At 41.6% G+C, this 25,204-nt stretch overlaps 3 protein-coding genes across 4 annotated transcripts; 2 read left to right on the top strand and 1 right to left on the bottom strand.

Annotated features, from left to right (window-relative positions):
• The first annotated feature begins 233 nt into the window (after positions 1-233).
• On the top strand, positions 234-7,196 carry ltv1 (LTV1 ribosome biogenesis factor). The gene is made up of 11 exons (XM_070991299.1): positions 234-417; positions 1,305-1,436; positions 1,582-1,785; positions 1,984-2,071; positions 2,487-2,619; positions 2,833-3,073; positions 3,647-3,774; positions 3,936-4,075; positions 5,218-5,270; positions 5,768-5,968; positions 6,395-7,196. The coding sequence occupies exons 1-11, from the start codon at positions 415-417 to the stop codon at positions 6,503-6,505; spliced, it is 1,434 nt and encodes a 477-aa protein (XP_070847400.1). The 5' UTR covers positions 234-414; the 3' UTR covers positions 6,506-7,196.
• A 1,577-nt stretch (positions 7,197-8,773) lies between these two features.
• On the bottom strand, positions 8,774-15,056 carry ifngr1 (interferon gamma receptor 1). Its single transcript, XM_070984839.1, has 7 exons — positions 14,877-15,056; positions 11,782-11,899; positions 11,254-11,435; positions 11,025-11,167; positions 9,989-10,160; positions 9,293-9,417; positions 8,774-9,202 (listed from the first exon to the last, which is right to left on the bottom strand). Exons 1-7 carry the CDS (start codon positions 14,938-14,940, stop codon positions 8,789-8,791), a joined length of 1,218 nt encoding a protein of 405 aa, XP_070840940.1. The 5' UTR covers positions 14,941-15,056; the 3' UTR covers positions 8,774-8,788.
• Positions 15,057-21,326: 6,270 nt separating this feature from the next.
• LOC139346931 (small integral membrane protein 28) lies at positions 21,327-25,119 on the top strand. Of its 2 annotated transcripts, none has more exons than XM_070986311.1 (2): positions 21,327-21,540; positions 24,259-25,119. In XM_070986311.1, exons 1-2 carry the CDS (start codon positions 21,442-21,444, stop codon positions 24,679-24,681), a joined length of 522 nt encoding a protein of 173 aa, XP_070842412.1. In that variant the 5' UTR covers positions 21,327-21,441; the 3' UTR covers positions 24,682-25,119. The 2 variants fall into 2 exon arrangements, with proteins under 2 accessions (XP_070842412.1, XP_070842420.1); XM_070986319.1 differs by lacking the exon at positions 21,327-21,540 and adding an exon at positions 21,842-22,005.
• Positions 25,120-25,204: the final 85 nt, after the last annotated feature.

Raw genomic sequence — 25,204 nt, forward strand, 5'->3', positions numbered from 1 at the left:
TGCAAAGAAAAGAAACGAAACCTACCCTGTTTGGACTATACCAACAGTACATAATGTGGAGGGAACAAATCACGATCCCCAATAGCACAAATTTAATCATTAATAAAAACATGTATTCATGTTAGATCATTCATGAGCTACAAAATCTTTTTTGACAAGAATAAAAAAATTCCTGGTGTGTTGTCCACTGTAAAGCATATTATTTTCGTGTTTACCCCCCTATGGTTCTGCTCAATAGTTTTTTCCAGTAATGGCAGCTGCAGCATGGTGAAGAAGGATTCAACGTGGACCAAAAACAAGAACGACAGTTTTTAAATTTAACCGGTTATTTGTTGTAACAGCTTTCTGTAGTTTGCGGTTTGAGGATATTTAGCCCCGACCAGTCGAAGAAAGCCGTCAGATAGCCGTTACAAAATGGTAAGTAAAGTAAGCTAATTTTGTTAACTAACAGAGGCTAACGTCATTGATGGGTATCCATCAAAAAGCTGTAACGTTATTGGTAAAAATAACGACGACAACCAAATTACGGATTGTTATTACGTAAGTGAATGTAAACACAGTTGTAGCCAAAATAATCATTATCCCCTTTTCCCTCTTGCTCTTGTAGCTAAACGTTAGCTAACTCAGCTGTTTCCTGCCCACCACTGACAGACATTTGGTAAAACTTCGAGTTTGATGTCTTTAACACCAGAGATTCAGAAGAGCCTGACACGTATTCTGGTCCTCCTCAAGTTAGTTGACATACACCATTGTTTGACAAGTGTCTTGTTTTACCCGCTGTTGTCTGGCTGAGATTTGGGGACACACAGAAGCGCATGAGGGAAACTTACAACAACAAACAGCCTGACAAGCTTGTAACTTTTAACTGGAGGAGGTCAGTGTCAGGATGCTCTTGATGTTGACGTATATTTAAAATCCTCTGCTCTTAAAAAACTGAATTCTAAATGTAATCATAATTAAATTAAAGTTAAAACTTAAAGTGATGAATCGTGTAGGTTTTGTTTGTCCATTTAAATCTGTCTCTCTCTCATCTTAAGGGAAATGGTGAGTTTGGTAACAATATATGTTAAAAACTACCTAATTTACATGAAGTTTGGTGGAAAGCTGCCATACACAGCTGCTGAGGTGCACCACTGTTGTAGTTAGTGCTTTGCTCAAGAGCACCTCAGTCAGAGTAACAAGGAAGAGGGGAAATAAAGCTGTTGTGCCACCCAGGTTTACCCTGGAACCAAACATCCACAGACGTCACTGTTAAATCATCGTCAGTGATCGTTACTATTCATTGCTTTGTTTGTCTCTTCCAGCCTCATCGAAAGAAGAAATCCTTCATTGAAAAGAAGAAGGCCGTGACCTTTCACCTCGTCCACAGAAGTCAGAGGGACCCGTTGGCTGCAGATGAGAAAGCCCCACAGCATGTCCTCCTGCCCGCCACCAAGGTACAGATAACTGTGTTGTCTATTAATGAATGTCATGTTACTCTGTGTTCATAATTGTCCAAGACTCTGGCTGTGTGCTCGTTAAAGAGCCAATTAGTCACCATAGCAATGTCTAGTCTGATTCCATGATTTTGATATTTCTCAGGTGGAGTTAGAGAAGAGGCGTGAGGAGCAGAGGAAATTTGGCGTCTTCTTTGATGATGACTACGACTACCTGCAGCACCTGAAGGAGTCGGGCTCGGCTGAGCTGGTGGCAGCCGGTCCCTCACACAGTGACAGGCAACATATTCACCTCCGTGATGAAGATGATGAGAACGAGGAAGAGGGTGACACAGATGAGGCCGTTCCTGTAAGTTGAGTTTACCTTTAGTCAGGTATACTGGAAAGGGTTGGCATTTTTCTGAAGTCCAATTCAATATTCCTTTATTAGTCCCACGAGGGGAAATTCCAATGTTTTGTTTTGTTTTGAAATTCCAAAGTTGAACACTTTGTGAGGAATTGTGGTAAATGACGCTCTGAAATGGTTGTTGTCTCGTTGTCTGTACAGATGGCTACCATCAACCTGCCGTCTTCAGTGTTCGCCTCAGAGTTTGAAGAGGATGTGGGACTTCTGAACAAAGCTGCTCCGATCACAGGTAAGAAGCTCATCTGCTTCAAATGGCATGAAGTCGTTTATGACCTTCATGGGCCTCTTTTGTTGACCAGAAAGAACTGCAACAGCAGTTCCCCGCTGAAGCTGAAATGTGGTCACTTTCCTCTGATTTAAATTTCATAATCCAGTTGTGTTATCAGCAGATTTTTGGATTGAAACAGAAAACAATTCATCAGCAGGAACATCTCTCCAGAGACAAATACTCCCATGGCTAATATGGATTTATTTATGTTTAATTTCTGGAGAATAGTCCTGCATCTCCCTTTACGCATTAGCTTGTTTTCATGGTAAAACTGGACGTTTATCCTCTGCTGCTGTTCATTGTCCACAGCTATGCCCTCAGGATCAGGTGTGAGCATCTGGTTAGTTCCTCCTCATCGTTTTGTGTTTTCATTCAGGACCGCGGCTGGACATGGACCCTGACATCGTGGCTGCTCTCGACGACGACTTTGACTACGGTGACCCTGACAACATCCTGGACGACGACTTCATCATGAAAGCAAACTGTGCGAGCGGAGCTGTGAATGCTGAGTAAGAAGCGTGAGGCAATTTATCTGATGTCTTCTCTCACCTTCATTTTCTGCTTGAAGGCTTCCATCATTTGAGGAATTTCAAAATATGTTTGACGTCTGCGGTGCAGACGCAGTGCATTTTTTAAATTAGGAATACCACGCAGTAATGTGATTACTCTGCGTGCCACACATATTTAATTGTGATTCTTTGTTTCTGTATAACCTGCGATAGAGGTGACGACGAAGATGATGATGATGATGATGATGACGAGTGGGAGGATACAGACGAGGAAGACGACTTCGACTCTGAGGGCGGGCTTTCGGGTGATGAGGACATGGAAGAGGGCGGCCACGGGCGAGAGTTTCTGTTCATGGACGAGGAGACGAAGAGTCGATTCACAGAGTACTCAATGACATCGTCCGTGATGAGGAGGAACGAGCAGCTCACCCTGCTGGACGACCGCTTCGAAAAGGTGAACGCTTACTCTTTTTTTAGTGCTGTCTGTTAACTTCCTCTGAGATCAGGTACACTCCCCAATTTTTACAGAAAAGTACACTTCAAAATGTTGTTGGTCATGTGACCACGGTGTGCGATAAATCAGGCTGACCAGTGTCGGAACGAGCCGAGTGAACGACCTCGCTGACTTCGAATAACGATAACATCTGGATGCCTCACTGTGTGGAACTCACAAACCATCTGTATTCAGGGTGAATCTGTCACGTCATGATCAAAGCTTGGTAACGAGTGCAGTTGCATCAGTGAATCAGGTGTTTTTTGGTGCAGTTTCCTGAATGAAATGTAATAAAATAATAGGACAACCAAACTGCAGTCGCAGTTGTGATAACGCTGTCAAATCCTGCGTAAAAATAGAAAAAGTTTGACGTCAATGGACAGAAACCCTCTGGCTTTACTTTTGAAGATACACCTCCACCCATTCATCGCTGCCATCCACTCGTGGTGTTTCTGCACAGGGTCTTAAATCTGTTTCGTACCTCGTCTGTAGATGTGAGCTGCAAACAAAACTGCGTCTTTTGCATTGTTTCAGTTTTATGAACAGTTTGATGATGATGAGATCGGCGCCCTGGACAACACAGAGCTAGAGGGCTTCATCGAACCGGACAGCGCTCGTCTGGAGGAAATTATCAAAGACTACTTCGTACAAAAAGAGAAGGAGTGAGTGCATTTTATTTGACTTTGATTTGATTCAAAAATGATTTTACTGATGGGTGTTTTTATTAAAATATGGGACGATGGATGCATGAACTTTTTTTTTTTTTTTTTCAGAAGGAAAAAATGACCCAGCTGACCAATTTTAAATCTCATTTGTGGTTCAGATATTTGAGGCCGGATGACTTGGGTCCCAAAGAACTTCCTGTCTTGAAGGAGGAGGAAGAGGAGGAGGAGGAGGAGGAAGAGATGGAAACTGTTGTTATTGCAGCTCCAGAAGAGAAGTGGGACTGTGAAACTATCATCAGTGAGTTTAATTTCCACTTAGCTTCACTTTGCAGGAAAGTTGTGTATTTATTAGATAACTGCTGCAGGAGTCTGAGCTTCCTTGTCAGACTTTTCATTCAGTCCTCCTTTACTGACATCTCAGCAGCCTAAACAACCCTGACAAACACCTTAAAGTTAGACTTCTCAGACATATTTAGAAATGCACTTTATTTGCCGTCTTTCCGGGAGTTTCGATTATTTACGCACATACAAAGGACAGATTTTCAGATGTAAGAAGGCAACGTTGATGCTGCTTGATGCACTGTTTCCCTCTGCTTCCAATGTCTGTGCTAAGCTGAGCTAAACACAGCCTGAGGCCAAACAAAATGTTAAACAAAAATCCGTCTGTGCTAATGTGAGGTAATGTTTGCATGCAAATGTTCTGAAGGCGACTGGGCTGATTACAGTGATACACACTCTAACAGCCGTTTGAAGAGCTGTCGTTTCTGCAGATAACAGCTGGGTGGCCGTCGTGACACTTTGATGAAGACATGATCCCAGAACAGCCAGTGAAAACGCTCTGATCTGAAACGAGGATTGTCGGGTTTATTGAACCAAGTGAATTTCATTCAATGTCAGCATTCAAACTGTTGTAGTTTAACTTTTATCTTTCAGAGTGAATTTAATATCAGGCCCCTGTGTCGCCTGACACCATGAAGTGTTTCACTGGGGGCCAAAGGTTAAAATCTTATCTATTCCTTATCAGTGCAATAAAGCTTATTTGGTCAAAGTTTGACTCCACCACTCCACCAAAAACTCTGACAGTGTCATACGTGATGTTGTCTCTTGTACGTATTACATTTAAAGCACAGTAAAATAGTTTCACAGTCTCTCTTCTGACACTGCTTTCATTTTCAAATTTAAACTTCAAGTTATGAAATTAGTTTCCTGTTTGAATTGGCATCACAAATTTTCAGTGTCAATGTTTTTCATGGCTGGCTGAGATTATTAAGAAAACCAAAGTATTTCAGCTGTTGAGACTCAGTTATGTTAGTTTAATGTACAGTTTGTAATGGTGAGAGGCTTGAAGTATGTGGTTATGACACTAACACCTTCATTTATCTATATCCTCCTATTGTATCTGTATGTTTTACTTTGCATGATGTTTCTCGTCTTCTCCAGGCACATACTCCAACATATATAACAGACCCAAAGTCATTGAAGACCCACCAAAGGTATGAAAACACCTTGTTTTGTATTATTTTTACCTGCTGTTAGACACAGTACATGTGGAGAATAAGATCCACATGCTAAACGCATAGAACAGGGTGAAAGGGTTAACTGTCCCACACCTGGAGTCTGGTCCTGAAAATTCTGCTAGTCAACACAGCAAGTTCCCGTCCTGCCACTTCCTGTAAGACGGGTATACGATCAGCTGGTGGCACACATTCAACAATTTACTTGTGCTTCAGCACAGAGTAGAAGTCAAGCTGATTTTAGAAAATGTCACCAAGCCAGAAAGGTGACAGATTAAAAGGGTGCAGATGAGTTGAAACTTAGTTGTAAAAAGTCAAGATGTTGAAGACAACATTAAGGCAGAGTCCTGAGAATGCTACAGATCCAGATTTTATGATTTTACTGATACTGTCACTGCCTTTGCGAACAACGCTGTTCTCAATGATCAAGTATCTCAAAAAGACACTTTGTTTTGTTTGTTTCCTTCTGTCCTCAGCCAAAGCCGATCCGTGTGTCCAGTAAGACGGGCATCCCCCTGGACGTCCTTCCTAACAGAGGCCTGACCGCCAAGCAGGCAGAGCGCATGTCGAGGATCAACGACTCGGACCTGCCGCGAGTCTCCAACCAGCCCCGCTCCAAGGAGGAGAGCAAAGAGGAGAGGAAAGCAAGGAAACAGGCCATCAAGGAAGAACGCAAGGTGACAAAGAAAGATAGATAATAACAATGTGTAAGGGTCACTCTAGGATCTAAATGACTGATCCTCCCTTAAAAAACAAATTATACGTGTGAGATGTTTAAGATCTTCAGTAGGAACCAATGGGCTTAGACCTGAGAGAGAGACAGAGTAACACATTGTTGGTTTTAGCGTTTTCATGCCAGCAATAGGTCTGTGTGCTATCCCATAACAAACAAAACATCAATCAGCTCAATCAGATGTTTTCTGTCAGTGATTTGGTTGATTTTGTTCTTGTCCAAGTGCTGAATAAACCAGAGCCTGGTCATACTGTGTTTTCTCCGCACTGAAAACGACGCCAACCATGAAGGAAATGATGCCCACAAATAATAAGAGGTGAAAATGTTTACGCGGCACAATCTGTTAAATTCTCTTTCTGTGTTTGAACAGGAGAGGAGAGTAGAGAAGAAAGCCAACAAGATGGCGTTCAAGGAAGAGAAGGTCCGACAGGAGAAGCAGATGTTGAGCCTGAGAATGAACGTTCAAGGCCTGAAGCTTTAGCAGCCAACCGCCGGCGCTCTGCCCGCACAGACTCTACGCCCGCTGATCGTCAGAGGACACGCTGCTCTTCACGTCAGTGGAGCTGACAGGACGGCCAACAGCCCCAAACAAGAGGACTGACTGGGTGCTGAGAGGCTCTGAGAGGTTTTAGACCAGACTTTCCCCAAATCATTATGAAGTAAAGGTCATTTAACTCAAAATATACAGAGCAAGAATGAACTTTATCTACAGTAAAGCAGCTCAGGCCATCATCTTATAATGGTGTGAAATCCAGGGAAATAAACTTAAGTCTTTTTTTTTTCTTTCTTTCTGGGCAGCAGCCAAAATGTTCTCATAGCACCGGGTGTTGAAAAGTTACTGTACCCAAAAGTTGACTTTGAATGCCTCACCTTATGAACTCGCTCTCTGTTCAGATCCTGGTTTTAAATGTAAAGTTTTGGCACTTTCAGACAACTTATTTTCTTATATTGCTGCTCATATCAAACCACATTCAGAGGAGAAGTTCTGACTCTTTGGGAAACATGCCTGTTGTCTTTCTGGCAGAGAGTCAGATCGTTGCCATTCATGTCTGTACGCTACCAACTGGCTAACTTAGCTTAGCACAAAGACTGGAAACAGATGGAAAGAGTTAGCCTGGCTCTGTCCAAAGGTAAAAATAAAATCCACCTGCCAGCACCTCTTAAGCTCACTGATTTATGTGTTCTATCTTACTTGTTTAATCAGTTCAAACACAGAAGTGTGTGCGGGACTATTTCCTGGATCTGAAAGAAACGACAGTGTGCTGTTTGATACTGAAAATCATATCAGCATCAGCATCTGAAAATCGACTCACTGCAACACTTCCTGTTTTTTCTTTTTTAATATATTTGGAGTTAATTAAATATCAGTATTTCTCCTCATCAGTCAGTCCTTTAATTCACAGGTGAGCTGATAATCATCACTAAGACCGCTATTTATTTAGCAACGACTGACGCCAGATCAGAAAATGACTTGACATGCCTTCATCTCATGTTTGTATTAGACTTAGAAGTCGTGGTCAGTAAGGTAAAGTAATGAAAATAAAAATCTATTTGGCTTTGGTGTTTAACCCTAAAACAAACAACAGTTATTGTAAAATAAGCATTTATTGCATTAATATTAGAACCTGTACATAAGCCTGATGTATGAGACACACAACAAGAGATTAAACAAATGTCACTTTTTAAAACCATGAGCAGCCCTGAAGTAATGTAAACAAGCGTTATGGTGCCAGTGCGAGCAAAAGAAAAACAGTCAGGTGCACAGCCCTCCGAGCCGGTTGAGCAGGTTGTCCAGCAGATGGAACGAGGAAGCTGTGAAGTGCCTTGATGAGGCGTGGAACTTTTACCGTTGTTCAAAAGTATTTATAAGGTTATCTGCTACCTGGAGCGCAAAGTCCAGACTGTATGAGGTGCTCAGTTAAACTCTCAAAGAAACCACAGAACAACCTGGAAGAGTGTGAAGGGCTCAGTTCACGCAGAAGAACATCTTTCATTTAAATGAGTGGTACTCTGTCATGTCGAAAGGCTAGTTTTATTAGCTCGTCCCTCTGCATGACATTGGCTCCAGATCAGGCCACAGACCAGTTTTCACTGGAACTACTTTCTACCGATGAAATAGTCTCCTGGTGACAGCGTGTTCTGTGGATTATTAATTGTGGAACATTATTTCTGAAAAGAGATGAAGTTGTTCAGATATTGTAAGTAAATTCTGTGAACATCCCAACTAAAATTCAGTTAATCATTGCAGTAAGATAGCAGCAGAAATCTGCAAACCTGGGCAAATAAAACCAGAACTATTCAATCATTAGATACCACTTGATAGTGAGAAAAGTTTTTTTTTTCTTCTGTGAACTGTTCCTTTAAGAAACCATAAAAGCTGGCTAAGATTAAAACAAGACACAGAGCATTCGTTTCATGAGCTTTGACCTTCTGGTTCCCTTGAGATAAAAATCCTACTGTTGTGACTCCACGTCGCCATTCTCGGACAATAAGCTGCATATAATAAAATGCCACAGGAGGCCGGCTGGGGCTCAGAGATCCAGCTGAAACCGGACGGAAGGTGACTGGACGACCACTGGAGTGTTCCTGATTAAAAAAATTAAAAGTGGTAGAAATGCATATGAGCTTTCATATGGGTGATATGGATCTAAGGTAAAGCACCAACTCCCTGAGTGCGCTCGTTCAGGCTTTCTTGTGCTGAGTTGGCCTGGAGGTGCGAATGTGTGACGGCCATCGTTAAGTTAAACGTCCTCTGACCGTCGTTCTAAGGGCCGGTGTAACCTGTGACCATGTCTCCGTCACCCATGTCCACTTGCAGGACATGTGGGCAGTCATAGGGGGACCTTTCCTCTTCCTCCTCTTCCTCCTCCTCCAAATCAATGGAGATGCACTCTGTTTTCTCCGAGTCGTCTGCGGAGTCCTCGTCTGTCTTCTGTCCGTCTGATGTCAACCCCGCAGCTTCCAGCTCCTTGTTTCTGCTCTCTGAAAGTCCTCCGCACATGTTGGAGCTGAAAGGAGGCTGGAAATCAGAGGTGGTGCTGCGGTGCTGGAGGTTCTTGGTGGGATTGTTCTCTTCCTCAGAGCTGACCAAAGGTGTCGTGTCGATTGTCACTCCAACAGTGCTGATGTCTGTTGACACCATATCATTCCTCAAGTCCCGTTCATTGAAGTCTGACCGCTGTCAAGAGGACAGGTGGGACAGAAGGTTTTATACAACAGTTAAAAACAACTAAAGCCACATAACGTTTGATCCAATCGGACACCTTACCAGAGACGTGGGTAGACTGGGTGTCTTCATTGTCCAGGCCTTCACCTTACAGATGATGATTGTGATGACGATGATTATGAGGCCAGTGATGGACAGCAGTACAACAAGTGTGATCACTTGGGGCTCTGCAATCCAAAAAATATCACATTTAGTTTCATTGTTTGGGACACTTTCCGATTTGGCGTGACGGATTAAAGCAAAGACCATCAGTATTTTAAGGGCTTCGTGCATAGTTGCACGTTGGATAAGGTTTTGCTTGCTGGAATCAATCGTCCTGGACGTTGACTGATAACAGAAGAGATGGGGGACAAAATAAACTCCTTGTTCTGGGTAAAAACTTTGAGTTGGACAGAAAGCGATATTTTACAAATACAAATTTGGGAGATATCGGACGGCTTCATATCAGTTTCAGCTGAACTCTCGTTCACTCAGTGTCCACTTTATTAGGTACACCTGTACAATCTAATGCAGTAAACCAATACAACTGCTCCACTGTTATAGAGGTGTTGATTCAACAATGTTTCAGCAGGGACATAAAAGTGAGTCTTCCTGATATTCTATCCTCCTTGTGTATAGTAAATGGGAAGGACAAAATAGCAGAAACACCTCAATAAAATCTATTGATCAAACAGAGATGTGCAGACACACTTTGATGCATTGCCTGTCTTTAAAGAAGTCCTTCCACTTCAGACTTACCAGCTGTGTTACTGTCACAGAAGCGGTCAGTCTGTCTGAACATCATTTGGCCAACGCCGATCCCGTCAAACAACGTTCCCTTCAGCGTGACGCACGGTTCCACACCTTCAAGAAGAGAGATGGCACAGCGGCAGTTTTCGTCTTTCGCTGTGCAATCACAGTTTGTTTCTCCCTGAAAGTCACAGAGCAGAGACAACATTATTGTTTTATCCATCCATCCATCCATCCATCCATTTTCTATGCCGCTTATCCCTTTCGGGGTCACGGGGGGCCGGAGCCTATCTCGGCTGTCAGCGGGCGGGAGGCGAGGTACACCCTGGACCGGTCGCCAGCCGATCGCAGGGCACAAGCACACAACCATTCACACTCACACTCACACCTCGGGGCAATTTTAGAGTCACCAATCAACCTAATGAGCATGTTTTTGGTCTGTGTTTGTTCTATGCTGTGCTGTGCTGTCTATGCTGTTTGGTCTGTGTACGGGAAGAACATGCAAACTTCACACAGAAAGGCCTGACCTGGGAATCGAACCGGTGACCTTCTTGCTGCGAGGCACGCGCACTACCTGCTGCGCCACCATGCAGCCCATTATTGTTTTATTACAATAAAAACATTTGACCTCCCACTGTACTTGATCTGGAGAACTAGTTCTCGATATCCAGCCCTAGCATCCAACATTTCTGTGTGGGACAGGGTCTCAAGGAATATAGAAACACAACCTTAGCGCTACTAAGGTACCGGCCTCTGCTGTGGACAGCCATGGTCCACAGGGCTTGCAGTCTTTCCAGGGAGCAAGCTTGATAAGTTCTCTAGTCGTCAGTGAGATGAAGCCCAGACATTTAAATTCGTCCTTACATTTTGTTCCCCTGGTGATGAACCGTTGACATTTTGGATGCTTAGAGTCTAACAAGCAGATGGCAATGATTTAAACGACCCCTGTAACCTTCAGACAAATACGGACGTGTGACGTTAAATGCATCCATCCTCCATCCAAATGCATCCAGTAGTAAAATATTTAAGCCTTATTTGTACTTACAAGATTTGAAACCACATAGAATTTAAAGGTCGCAGTATCCGGCTTGTTAGCCTGCTTCAGTTCGCTGTAATAGTGGAGTGGATTTCTGAAAGTCACCGTGTCCTCCTTCCATTTCATTTCCACAGGAGGGAAATCTAATTCACCTGTGTAGAGAAATGTACGTTTTATATCTGCAAGAGAAACCTGAACTTGGGAAATGAACACGTTCTTACAGCTGCATATTACTTACATTTTCGAACAGTCGACTTTAAAGAGTTAAAGCTGAATGTTTCAGATTGCGCCGGTTTAGACTGGTTGCCTCCCCGTATGGCTGTCACGGTGACACCAAAGTTGTCCATGTAATGCTCTTCAGACGACCAGATGAAGGGGGTCAGATCATACTGATGGTCTGTGGTCACGCTCTCAGAGCTTCTAAAATATGAGCAACAATACAGCAGATTAATCCTTCATCTTACTTCATCTGATCAACAACCAGAAAGAGAGTGGAGACTTCCACCAACAACAACCCACAATATCTGCTGCCGCTGAGTCAGCAAACATTGCATTGATCTCGTCATTAAAAACTAACTAACTTCATCTTCTGCTTTCAGTCTTAGAATAGTCTCACTGTTAGCTCATTGGCTAAGATGCTGTTGTGGGTGTGTTCTTTCACTGAGGTCTGTCTGTGGTTCATGCAAACACCAATGATGGACACGTGTGATTATTCCTCTGTGAAATAGGTTTTCCTACCCTGAAGGATGGCAGCATCAGCACTTACCCAGCTGCACCTCTGATGATCACCCTGAACCTGGTGTTTGGTTGCTGTTCGCCGTGTTCCCAGCTGACTGTGACGTTGAGATTCTGGCAGTTCACAGTCACGTTTGTTGGAGGCAGAACTGCAAGTAAGAAAAGAGTAAAGAGCCATAAATAAACGTACCTATACAAACCATATGGGTCAGTATACTACGTACACATGTAAGTACTTTTAGGGCATTTTTGTACTTAAATACTGATTGGAAAGAGATGTACGAGATGGTCTCCATCCAGACTCGAGCCACGGAAATTGTGGTTCATGGTCAGCATCTGAACCCCCAGACCACAAGGGTTTCCTACAAACCATCATGTAATCATCTGTTGCCATGATGTCCAGAGTAAAGAGGACCGTCATGTTTCCCAGCAGATCTGTCAGTAAAGCAATACAATTCAACAGCAACACAAACTGCAGCCAGTACAACATTCATATCAAATGCATATACAGTTGCCTTATATCTATCTATCTATCTATCTATCTATCTATCTATCTATCTATCTATCTATCTATCTATCTATCTATCTATCTATCTATCTATCTATACACACACACACACACACACACATGCACACACACACATACACATACGTACGTACGTACATACATACATACATATACACACACATATATATGCTCCATAAAGAAACAAAGATGTAGGAAGTGAACCTGTTCGACCCAGAACAATAACAAACATGCACATATCAGAAGGGAAACAAGCAAACTGGAAAACAACAAAAAGCACATTAAACTTAGTATTCTTGTCTCCTTGATGTACATGAAGAAGGGCCCCAGACTTTGTCAAATGTTGGCCTGGGAGGCTTGTTTTCTCCAGCGTGTCATTTTGTATTTCTGCACATGAAATAATCCAACATGTAAAAGTACGTGTCAGAGCTGTTGGATGGCATCTTTGCTGCAGTCAGGCTACGTTAGCAGGTGCCTGCCCCCAAATTCTGCAGTATCGCTGTGAGCGTTCAGTCACACAGGTATGTAATACCTGAGTGAGATGAGGCCATCACATATCTGAGCAGATCAAAGCATATCTAAGCAGATTTGACACTCCTACACAGTTACAACCGCCACCCAGCTACACATCAGCTACGCACTAATAAACACATATTTATCTGCTCATAATCCAGGAAGGGGTGTGGTACATGTTCAGCCAACTAATTCCAGTTATGGTGGTTTGGTGATGTACAACAAATGGTGAACGGTGTTGTTTTGTCACTTGTTTTTAATATCCTGAGGAGGCAGACATCACCTTGTTTTTTATATCAATGATGTTATACACAACAAGAACTTTTTTTTTAATTAAAAAAAACCCTTAAATATTTGCATTAAGTTAATAGTATGTTAATACATTTGATCAGAAGTGTGTGGACGCCTGAACATTACACCCATGTAAGACAGTTGAACATGTTTGTCCAAAGCCGTGTCCATAATGTGTTTGCCATCACAGCCTCCATTGTTTGACGCAGTCTGCAGAGATTTGCTCCCATTCAGTCACAACAGCATCAGCGAGATCCCGCACTGATGCTGAGCAACCATGCTGCACTCACTTCATATGGGATGCATACTGATGATGGAGGAGGAGGAGGAGGAGGAGGAGGAGGAGGAGGAGGAGGAGGAGGAGGAGGAGGGAAAGGCTGACACAAACTGTTGACAGAGGTGGGAGAGCGTGACCGTCTGTCATTGTGTGCTGTCATTATGAGTTCCCTTCAATGAACCAAGTGGCTGAGAGCAAACCAGGGAAAAACAGCCCTAGACCTAAAGTACACAAATGTATGTCCACGTACTTTTAGCCATGTGCTGCGCCGGTGCATTTACTGTATATTTAATTTCTAGAGATAGGCATCTCCTGAGGCATTTGATTAAAGGAGAGCTGTCAGCTATGCCCCATGTGTTCTTATCTGGAATAATGATCAGTTTGATCTGACGCAAAACAGGCAAATTAAGACCTGCCCTTCCTTCAACAGCAGAGTTTACAACCACATATTTCATGCCTCGACTTAGGCGACGCAGGTGGCTCATGACTTCCCAGTTGTTCAGGTGACACCTGAGGAACTCCAAATCAAGAAATGACGTGGAAAGTTTCAGGGTGCGTCGCTCAGCGTGAACGTAACTCTCAAAGGAGGTTAGTTTTGTTAGTACAAATAGGCTGCAGGCGGTGAAATGACAAGCGAGACGACGTTTGCCTCATTCAGAAACTCATTTTAAAATGATGAATCGAAGCAGAAACACCTAACACCTGCTCTCTAAGGTCCAGACAAACATCACATGATTTAAGGATGCAGAAAGTCTGTCTGGCTACTTGTTCAGCTGATTATAACATGAACACTCATTCACTTCCTTATGAAAACAACCACAACCATCACTGATAGATATAGCCTGGACCTTGAACACATCTGTAATGAGTCACTCAGATTTACAGCATTATTTTCTGCACTGGCCTTCTCATGTTTAGAGCTTTAAACAAAAAAAAAAAAAAAAAAAAAAACTAGTGAAAAATTATTTTCACTGTTGATTAATATACTAATTGTTATCAGATGAGACAAATAAAAAATGGAGTTTCTAACATACATAAATTGTCAAAAATTATGGCAAATGTCCATCTCAAGTTCCAAGAGTCCAAAGAGTCTTTTTCTTCCTACAGGAAGTAAAATCAAAGTATTCTGTTCATTTTTGGCCTTCTTGATAAATGACTTCACAGATTAGTTGTTGAAACTGTGGTACAATTATTACACTGTGCACTTTATTCTTCTTTGACTTCTAGTGATCTACACACATTTCTTTCTTTTATTGGAATTTGAACTAGTATTATTTTAGTGTAACAGAGAACATTAACAATGACAGGAGGCCGAAGTCATGTCTGACTGATCATTCTGTAAAACATCCAGGCGTGAATTTGACTTTTATTTCATATTCTTCATTTAATATAAACTCTTAATTTTTTCGTGGTATTCTAGTAAGAGGTCGTAATTATTTGACTTTAAGCTCACAATGTGGCACAGAGAATACTGTAGTGATCAATATGTATCGTTTTATATCCGAGTCCAACCACTTACCAATCACGGCAGAAGCTCCACAGATCAGAAGAAGTAGGGCAGTGAACGCACCATCCAGCAGCATGGTTCAGGTCTATAGACTGTCCAACAACCATAAAAATGCGGCTTCCTTCTCAGCTCGGAGGATCCAATTAAAGTGTATAAAACCAGAGCCAGCCTTCATTAGAAACCAGTTAGAAACCAGTTTTCTTTTTCGTCTTCGTCTTCACAGAAAAAAAAACAAAACAAAAAAAAAACAAAAAAAACAACAACTCACGTCTCGGTCGTCTTCTGGTGTGTTTCAACAAGTTAAGCACAGACAGTAACAACCGAACTCACCTGCGCAACCTGTAGCAACACCTTGATGACGTCAACGGACACGGTAGAGACCGCTGCATTATTTCAAAATAAAGGTTTTAGATATTTCAGGAGCAAATTAACAGAAAACTGGACCAGAATCCAAATTAGAATCCCTTTTTTTGTGTGTGCACATGCAAGGAATTTGAACACTACATGCAATGAACTTACCTTACCTACATGTAAGTATGTGATATAATGTATGATAAACAAATAGATGCAATAAAACATGCTGTGATTAAAAAAACAACAACATGTAAATAAATAATCAAAAGAGAGACTGCAAAGGTGAAAGAAAGACATGAATAAATGTAATATTTCAGCTCCATTTAGAATGAAACCTCATGTCTACTCATGGAGACCTGAGTTCATAAGAAAAAGAATATATGCACAATTTCAAAAATATATATTCAAAAATAAATCATCACCCATCAATCATGGTGTTTTTGATGCCGTTTTATTTGTCATACTGCTCTAGAAACCAGACTGTTTTCAGTTATTCAATGAATTCACGACTGACAAGTGAATTCAAGCTCTTATTATGAAGTCAACGTTTTGTTTACCGGTTTTGTTGACGTCGTTCGCGCAGGTGAAGCAGGTCAACTCATCACCATGAAATCTGGTGTTTGTCGCCACCTGCTGTTCGTACCCTGACAGGACATTTCCTTTATCTTGGCATCTTTAGCGCCATGTGGATAAATAAATAAATAAATAAATAAATAAATAAATAAATAAATAAATAAATAAATGCAAGACTCTTCTGTTTTATTTAACTTGAGCTTATTTTTATATTCTGTTTTGTTTTATATTTTATGAATCCCGTCATATGTATAATCTTGTTCTGATTCAAACATGAATATGAAATATAAATGTGAATTCAGTGTAATCACCAGGCTAACAGACAGTTCTTTTTCCAGCTGAGGAAACAATAAAGCACAATAATAGTTCCTGTGATTTTAAAAATGTCCTATGTATTATACATTTTATTTATCACTGTAATTCCATCTTATTTCAAAGAACAATCTTGCTTCATATTATGCGTCTGTTGTCCAGATGTTGCCATTTTAGCCGGAGCTGCTGTGACAAAGCATGTTTATCGCACCGTGCCAACAGCACCCAACTTCAGCAGAGTGAAAAGCAAAGCCTCTTAAGGGATTACAGCCTCAGTCTTTTACTGAGTCAGACACAGAGGAGAGGAGCGACGACCACTCACATAAACAATGTTCTCCCAGGAAAATCCTCAACACAGCCCTGAGAAATACTCCAAACTGCTAAGAAGTACTCTGCAGGACATTACAACACATTAAACTATTGCAAGTAATGGTCAGTACACGTAAACACATTTCTACTGTAAACTTCTCACATGGTTTAACTGAAATACCTGTTCAAGGCCTGAGGAGGTAAATCTCTCTTTAGAGAAAAGTAAAAAAAAAACATGTAAATCTCTTTATCAGAGCTTCGTTGTTTTCCTCTTTCCTCTCCTGTGAATCATCTCAGCATCCCTCAGATTTATGTGGTGTCACTTTGGAGGACCCCATCCTGCTCCACTTCGAGCAGCTGCATCAGTAAAATGCTGCTTTGACATCAGTAACAATCTCATAATGTTAGATATAATAATAGATCAGCATCAGGGGATATTTTACTGCAGAACAAGTACTCTTACTTTTGATACTTCAAGTACATTTTGATGACAATACCTCTGTGCTTTCACTGAAGTACTACTGCTTTACCTGTAGGAATACTTTTACACTGGTGCATTTATTTAAGTAAAGCATTGTGCATTTCCTTCAGCTCTGCTGGAGTGTTAACAGTTGCTTGATGTACAGAATGAAAGAGAAATGTTATGTCAGGTGGGCCAGTGCGATTACTCAGGGCATCACCAGTGGTGTCACGACAGGTCTGACTTTACCCATGATCCTCCTCTCAACCTTTGCATGCTCGGACCTGGTCCTCATATTTCTGTCCACTCAGCTCGCCACGTGAGGAGTAATTACGGCTGCTGTCTGCACGCCCGGGGCAGTAATCCTGCAGGGACAAATCCCCCCCGCTGCCCCCGAGCATCCCGCTGGGTCGATTCCAGGCAGATGTTGGACCTCACAGCTGGACTGTAGACATGTCTTTGATCGGCGGTGGTATCAGCATTGTCATGAAACACATCTGGACTTCCACAGCAGAACAGCTGATGCACTGGATGCTATTTGTTTAATTAACAGAACAATGACATTGACCCAAGGTTCACTGTACATTTACTGTGGTAGAAATATGTGGCACTGGTACTTCAGTACTTCAGTATAAATGTTGATCCCAAATAAATGCTGCAGTCAGATCCATTTTGACCTGATGAAAGATCAAAACGTTGTGCATTTCAACACGTTTTGTGGCTTGAAGTCAGTGTGCAGATATCACTCCTTTCATTGATACAGCTTCTTAAACAACATTGCACCCACATTACATGATGTGCATACAATTACAGTCACTACATATATATATATAAATCTATGAGGGTTAGGGTGAAAGATTACTGCAAATGGAATGCTGATAAAACGTGTCACTGTTAAGTGTGGATAATCAAAAACATTTGAAGTCTCTTAGTACAAAGCATATATTTGAAGAAATGAGTGATTTTTGGCTAAATGAGTTTTAGAGAAACATAAGCATTCTCTTACTAAAGGGAAAAGTGACATATTCCCACAGATGCAACCCCATAATTAGAAATTTGTCTGATAAAATTAGTGGTACACAGTTGCTGAGCCTTTGTGGTGAGGTGAGGGTTTGGGTCACACATCCTTCTTTGGTCCATGTTACACCTTTCCACCAAGTGCCATGAAAATCAGGCCAGCAGTCATTCAGTAATCCTGCTGACAGACAAACAAACCAATAAACTGGACAGAAAACATAACCCCCTCGGACGAGGTCACGATTTTTTTGATGTTATGGTTGTGAAAAACACCATATTTTGATTATTCGGTATATTGTAGGTCAGAAAGCAAAGAGCTCAACCCAGACAGGCTAATCACTGCTGTGGCCGTCTGCAGTGTCGTGGCAGGGAGTTTATTTCTGACCTCACTGTAATCGAGTCTAACATGTTTTTTTGTTTTTTTTGATCACTCAGACAGAAAACTATCTCTAACAATAATCCTTCTGCCCAGTTATTCCATCTGTTGACAGTAGGAGCTCAGACCAGACGTTTCTGCTTAAACAGAAAAAGAAGACACTGCTAAATCACTACATGAAACTTTAGCGGTAATATGAGAAAGTTTATGACCAGGCTGTTCTTACTTTGACAAGCAAAAACCAAACACTGGCCAGTGTGTCACCCACAGCGGCAGCAGCAGTGTGTCACAGTGCATTCTGTTTGTTGTAGGCTTTCTTCCCTTTGAGCGAACTGAATACCACAGCCCCTTTTCTTTGTTTTCTCTGGGTCATGGAGCAGCAATCTGAAACACATTTGCATCTTTCTATTATGTAGACAGTCCAGTTTCGTGAAAAGTCCGTCTTCTCAGCGGTGCCTTCAAAGTTCAGGGGAAATTTTCATTTCATTTGAGACATCATGAACTCATCGCTCTGCAGAGGCAGACTGGACTCACATTCTGAGCGCTGGAGCCTTTTGGCCTAAAGGAAGAGCTGAATGAATCATGTTTCTCTCATCTACAACACTTGATGGGTGCAGCACTTGTTGACTGAAATCCTGTTCAATCAGCTATCCAGTGACAGCCTGTTCTCGGCTGACGATGTATGTGTTTATATTCCTGTGGTTGAAACGTTAAAGGTTGCTGTCAATCAACCAGTGTACATTCACAAACAAGATGTCTAACGCAGTTCTGCTTCTGCACCAGCTTTAGATTGCTGTTTGTGTGCATGCACTCTGACAGGAGGAGATGTCATCCCATCATCAGCAGTGAGCGCATGATGGCTTCTTTAAATCCCTTGATTGAAGGCGTGTTGAGGATTTAAACCAGAGTGAGGAAAGATTTTTGTAAATCTGGGTGGAAAATCAAGCCTCAGCTTTATTTCGCGACAGTGACAGACTTCATCAGGTCTCTTGAGCTTCTGTGTGAAGTCTGGAGGAGATCTGAAATGATATTATTGACCCCGGAGGGAAATAGGTCATTAAAGAAAGCTGGTTTAATTTGATGAAAAGAAAAGAAAAAGTGAACGATACATAGAGAAATGCAGTGAAAGAACAAAAACATAGGAGTAGTATTTTTAGACAGGTGGCTGAGTGGTTAAACTTTTTGACTCTTGACTTTTGAATTTTTCCATATGCTGAATTCACATATAAAATAAATATCCCCGCAAAGGCCTCCTGTCCAGTTTTATGTTGTGTTGTAGATTATGAGGAGAGGTTTCGGGGCATTCAATCGTTTGCAACTGGACTTGTCAGTTTGTCTTGGAAGACAATTTATATATCACTCATTGAAACAAATTAGCAAAAGCAAAAATAATACAAAGATTAAACGTACATCGAATAAGAAAATGCAACACAGATAAAACTGAGCACCTTCTGCAGAAACAGGTCACGCCCTTGCTGATGGTAATGACCCGACCTTCCATACAGTCAACCGTGCACATAAATCTCTCGCCTAATCCATCGTATAGATATTTAATCAAAACCGTTCTCAGGTATTTTCTCTCATGCAATATTTCAGTGAGGATTAATGTAAGGAGGCTGCACGCCAGCGGCTGTGGGGCCGACTCGTGTGTTTGTCCTCCTGAGCTGATTTTATTAACGCTGTCCCACACAAACACACACGCACACACTCAGCTCAGCAGATGTTTGACACCATCAGGTTGTTCTTGTGCAGCTGTGCAGACCTCACAGGCTCATATTCATCTCTAAAATCCAAACCTTACCTTCACAGTACAGAGAACAAACACTCTCAAACATTCAGGGTCAACACCACTGGTGGAAAGTAACTAAGTACATTTACTCAAGTACTGTGCAGACTTACACTTTACTTGAGTCTTTCTGTTTTCATGCCGCTTTCTACTTTTACTCCACTCAGGTTGCAGTCTTATAAAAATGAGCTCCACCTCAACCAACTACAGTAAAATGATGCTTTTACATGAATGTGTGGGTCAAAACAATCTAATGATGTCATATCTAGTAGTAGAGCAGTCACAGGGGACATTTTTCTGTATTGAGTACTTTTAATACTTTAAGTACATTTTCCTGATTGTACTTAAATTACTTACTTAACATTTTCAATGCAGGACTTTTACTTTACTTTACAAAGAATTTTTACACTGTGGTCTCTGTACAAATGACTGAAAAAGAATCAGAATTGATCAAAAGTGACTGTTTTCGTGAAATCAACGTCATTCAAGTCTTCATATTTAAAGAGGAGCAAAGTGAGTATGAGATCTTTAGTTTCTTAGAGGTGGGGGCTGAAAGCTTTAACAGCTGCTGACGATCAACAGAAATATGCATTAATTCATTTTATCAAATGAGAATACCAAACATTCTGTGGATCAGACTTCTCTAATATTAAGATTTGGTTTTGTTTTTCATCGTCATCATAAACTGAACATGTTTTGGAGAATGTTTGTTGGAGAATTGAATCAGTTTTAGACGGCATTTGGCCAAAGAAAACCTTTGCAATTGTGATATTTCTTCTTCATCATCATCATTATTTTCTGTTCTGATGTCTTTTGTACCTTCTCTGCGCGCGCGCACACACACACACACACACACACACACACACACACACACACACACACATATCAGCTGTGTTTCTTCCTCAAGTTCGTTCCACGTGCCAGGGATTTGATCTGAAGAGAAGCCCCACCTTTTTCTGTCGCCGACCTTTACTCACACAAACTGGACACACACACATATACACGCGCGCACGCACACACACACACACACACACACACACACACACACACACACACACACACACACACACACACACACTATGATATAGGGCAGCTGTACGGCTCTAAATCCCATCATTGGCCTGAATCCAGTTGCTTTGCTGCATGTGTCGGCATGTGAGCAGCTGCTTAGCTCGCAGCCCCTCCCATCAGACCCTCCACTGGGCACCATCCACCCATCTCACCCTCTACTACCAACACCTCCCTCCCCGCTGAACAGCCATCCCCTTCCTGCTGTCTGCTCTGTTTACTCCACTGGACAACAACAACTGGATACTTTAGCTGATCACCATCTATTTACTCTACAAACACACATTTCTCCATCCACCAGCACCACCAGTTTCAGAGCATCATGCGGGCGCTACTGGAGAGCAGCTGGATGAGGTTTGGACCAGCAGGCAGGGGGTCGTACGACTGGGTGACAGGATCACCTTCCACACAGGAGAAGCAGGTGTGTAGAGCTCAAGTTCAGCAGCGATAATCTGACACGTCTCATCCTCCTAAAATTATGTGGATGGGCTTCAGCGCTTCATTCAAGCTACATGATGCTGATTTGAAGGGAAGCGTTTAATCATAAGACACACTCATTTCCACAGCTGCACCCTCATATCACACGAAATCAGTTTATACACATTTTGCCAAAATTTATCCTGAAATCTATCTGGAGATTTCTGTGTCTGCACAACAACCAGAATAATGATGTGTGAATGATGTCTGGCCATGAGTGTTGAAGAGGTTTAAGAACCAGCCAGCTGCACTTATAACTGTACTTTAATCTAACTTTCACATTCAGAGTGGCTTCTGACTGGATCACGTCAACCTCAAGTTTGAGTTTTATGCAAGCTTATTTTCTCAATGTTACTTCTTTGCACTTTTTATGTGTTGTATAAAGTCCCATCTTGAGATCACAGTGGTGGTAAGTAACTGAGTTTATTTCGTCAAGTAATGTACTTTAGTCTGATTTTTGAACTCTTTTATGCTACTTCTACCACATCAGAGAGAAACATTGCATTTTTTACTTTACTGTATTTGTCATCTTTGGTAACTAGTTATTTTTCAGATTAAGATTTTATTGGAAATATATATGATAAGTTTAGGAAATACAAAATCCCTTACAAAAAGCAGTGTATACTTCGAGGTTTCAGCTGTCGTGTGTGTGAGGTGTTCCCCTCTAAGCCTCTCAGATGGTTTCATTGAAATAACAGTTTGAAACCAAATCATTTCATAAAAAGCACATTAATGTATCAGAACTTTATTTTTTCTTCCTTTCCATTAATCATCTGACAACCCCTCAGATTTATCTGGTGACCCCTAGGTTGGGCACTGCTGGACTAACCTAAACTAAAGAAGCTCCACCTGGAGCAGCTCCGACAGTAACATGCTGCTCTAACATCGATGCTTCAGTATTAACGATCTAATTAAGTCATATATGATGACTTAATTAGATCTGATACATGTTGCTGGTAAAACTTTTACTTAAGGAAACTTTCAGTGCAGGACTTCTATATGTAATCAAGTTTTTTTTACCCTGTTATACTGTACTGGCAGTTTTACTGAAGCAAAGGATCTGAGTACTTCGTCCAGTACTGAGCGATGGACATATGATATGCATGAACCCCTGTGAAATGAACATGAAATAAGTAAACATGTGTCTCAACATGTGGCTTTGGACCCTTTGTGTGCCTGAAGGAGATTTCTAAAGCTGCTAAAGTGACCTTTTTTCCCTAAAAGTTTAAAATTGACCATCACTTACACACTGTGCAGTATAACCCATATTTACCATGGTGTATATGTATACTATTTTTACTGTGTATTTCTACTGTGTTATTTTACAATTACTATATTATTACTGTTATTTTTATTATTGTTATTATAGTGTTAGTATTAGCAGTAGTAGTATTCTAGTATTCTTGTTACTGATGTAGAATGTTGCACCACAGATATATTTCTATGCTGTTTATTGTAGCATAACACACACAGTTTACATATGTATATTTACATATTACTAACTATTTATGGTTGATTTAAATTGCTGTATAGTGTGCATTTTTTTTCCACATTTCTGACATATTTTTACATATTTTCAAAGATTTTTTTTTTTTTTAAATCCTTGTTCTTTTTTATTAGTGTTGAACAATGGGAGCAACTGCAGTTGATGCAATTTCCCCTCTAGGATCAGTAAAGTATTGTGATCCTGATTTCTGCCTGTTGGTGACAGCACAAAGGAAAAGTGCTGACTGTCTATTGTGGAAACAGAAACCAAAGCTGCTGAATGTAAAACCAAAAGAGGAGATGCGGGAAAGTGTAGCAGGTTTAAGAACTGGATACCTTCTTTCTTTCTTTCTTTCTTTCTTTCTTTCTTTCTTTCTTTCTTTCTTTCTTTCTTTCTTTCTTTCTTTCTTTCTTTCTTTCTTTCTTTCTTTGCGTCAGAGTCCTTTAAGCCTCATATTAAGTCTCAGACTCTAACAGCACTTTGCAGTGAGCCACACTCAGATGGATTGAGCATTAAAAGCTGTCCAGTCGTGCAGAGGAGCAGAGTCTGCGGGGTGCTGGGTCATCCAGGCAGCATTAACTAATTGCTAGAAAAACTGAGGCAGGGGGAATTTGGGACAGCGTGAGCGGATGTAAACAGCATGGCCACATGTTGTTCTCTCACAGCTGGAGGGGTGCAGGATCACCCTTCTTGTCTGGATCAAACACAGACTTGTAATGCACCATGAGCAGCACTGCAGATTTACAGGATTTGTCTGAGTCTGTAACACATTCATTCGACTGAAAACCAAAGATCTGTAATAAACCTGCTGCTGATTGAAAGCAGTTGTTTATCACAAAATTAAATGCGAGAATTTTTTTTTTGCATGTACAGTCAGTTAATTAATAAACTCTTTAAAATCCTCTTGTATCACTGAAGTAAAGTGCTGAATGCAAGACTTGTCCTTCCAGTGGAGTATTTTCAGCATCATCTTAGTACTTTTACTGAAGTAAAAGATCTTAATACTGTTACCATAGCGAAACTGGGTCTTCTGGGACCTCTAGAGATCTGGCTGATAATCCAGTCTTGTTCATACCACCACACAATTTGATGGGTTAAAACTATTATCATCAAAACTACAAACGAGCTCTTCTTCATAAAACTCCCACACAGACAAACATTTCTTTAAACCTCCAGGGCTATGACTGGAATGAGCTGGACATGGGAGAGGACAGAAAGACAGAGCTGGTGGTCTACATTGTCCTCCCAGTCGTCTCCGTCCTTCTGCTGGCTCTCCTGGTGGGTTTGATTTACCGCCGGTGCTCCCGAAGCAAACTGAGCCTGGCCGACATCATCGCTCTGGACCTCCAGGATGCAGAGAGCAGCGCAGAGTTCCTCTCCTCCCTGACCAGGAACGCAGAACGCCACACCAGCACCAGCTCCGACGGGTCGGACGGGGTCTTCGTTATGGTCTACCTACCTCCGCCCTATGAGGAAACCCTCACCAAGATCACCCGGGCCGCCAGCCTCTCCAGCTCCAAAGACGTGGAGTCGATAAAGATTGAAGATCTGGAGGCCAAGCTGTGTCCAGAGCTCAAGTCCAGCGGCAGATATGTGTGATAGGCATTAAAAAGACATTACAACTCCAATATTTGGTGTTTTTCTAACTTTGTTGTCATTTACCACTCATCTCTGCAGCTCCACAGAGCCTCTTAGCCCCTTTTAGCTCATAGTTTTGGTTTTACGACACATCTACTGTCTGGTTCAGTGTCAGCGCTCTCATCAACTTCGTTTCAAGCAGCAGGCAGCTGTTTTCATCAAGCAGCTCTGATAAACCACCTCCTGAGACCAGCTGGTGAGGAGGGTCGAACGTTTAGCAGCTAAAGAGCCAAACCAGAGCTGAAGGAGGGTGAATGTTGGACTCACGTTCATCAGGTGGACTCAGACTCTCAGACTTCATGATGTTTGTCTGCGTCTGCTCACAAATGTGTGTGTGTTGGCTTGTTTCGGAGTTCTTCTGCCCTTTACTGTCCAAACATCAATAAATACACTTTCAAAGGAGTCATGTGTAGCATTTTAGCATCATTTAATAAACGATAAGTAACTTTTGAGACAATAGAAGAATTACTTTAAATAACATTCA

The sequence above is a fragment of the Chaetodon trifascialis genome, chromosome 2 (assembly GCF_039877785.1).
Source record: "Chaetodon trifascialis isolate fChaTrf1 chromosome 2, fChaTrf1.hap1, whole genome shotgun sequence".
In the NCBI taxonomy this organism is placed as follows: Eukaryota; Metazoa; Chordata; class Actinopteri; order Chaetodontiformes; family Chaetodontidae; genus Chaetodon; species Chaetodon trifascialis.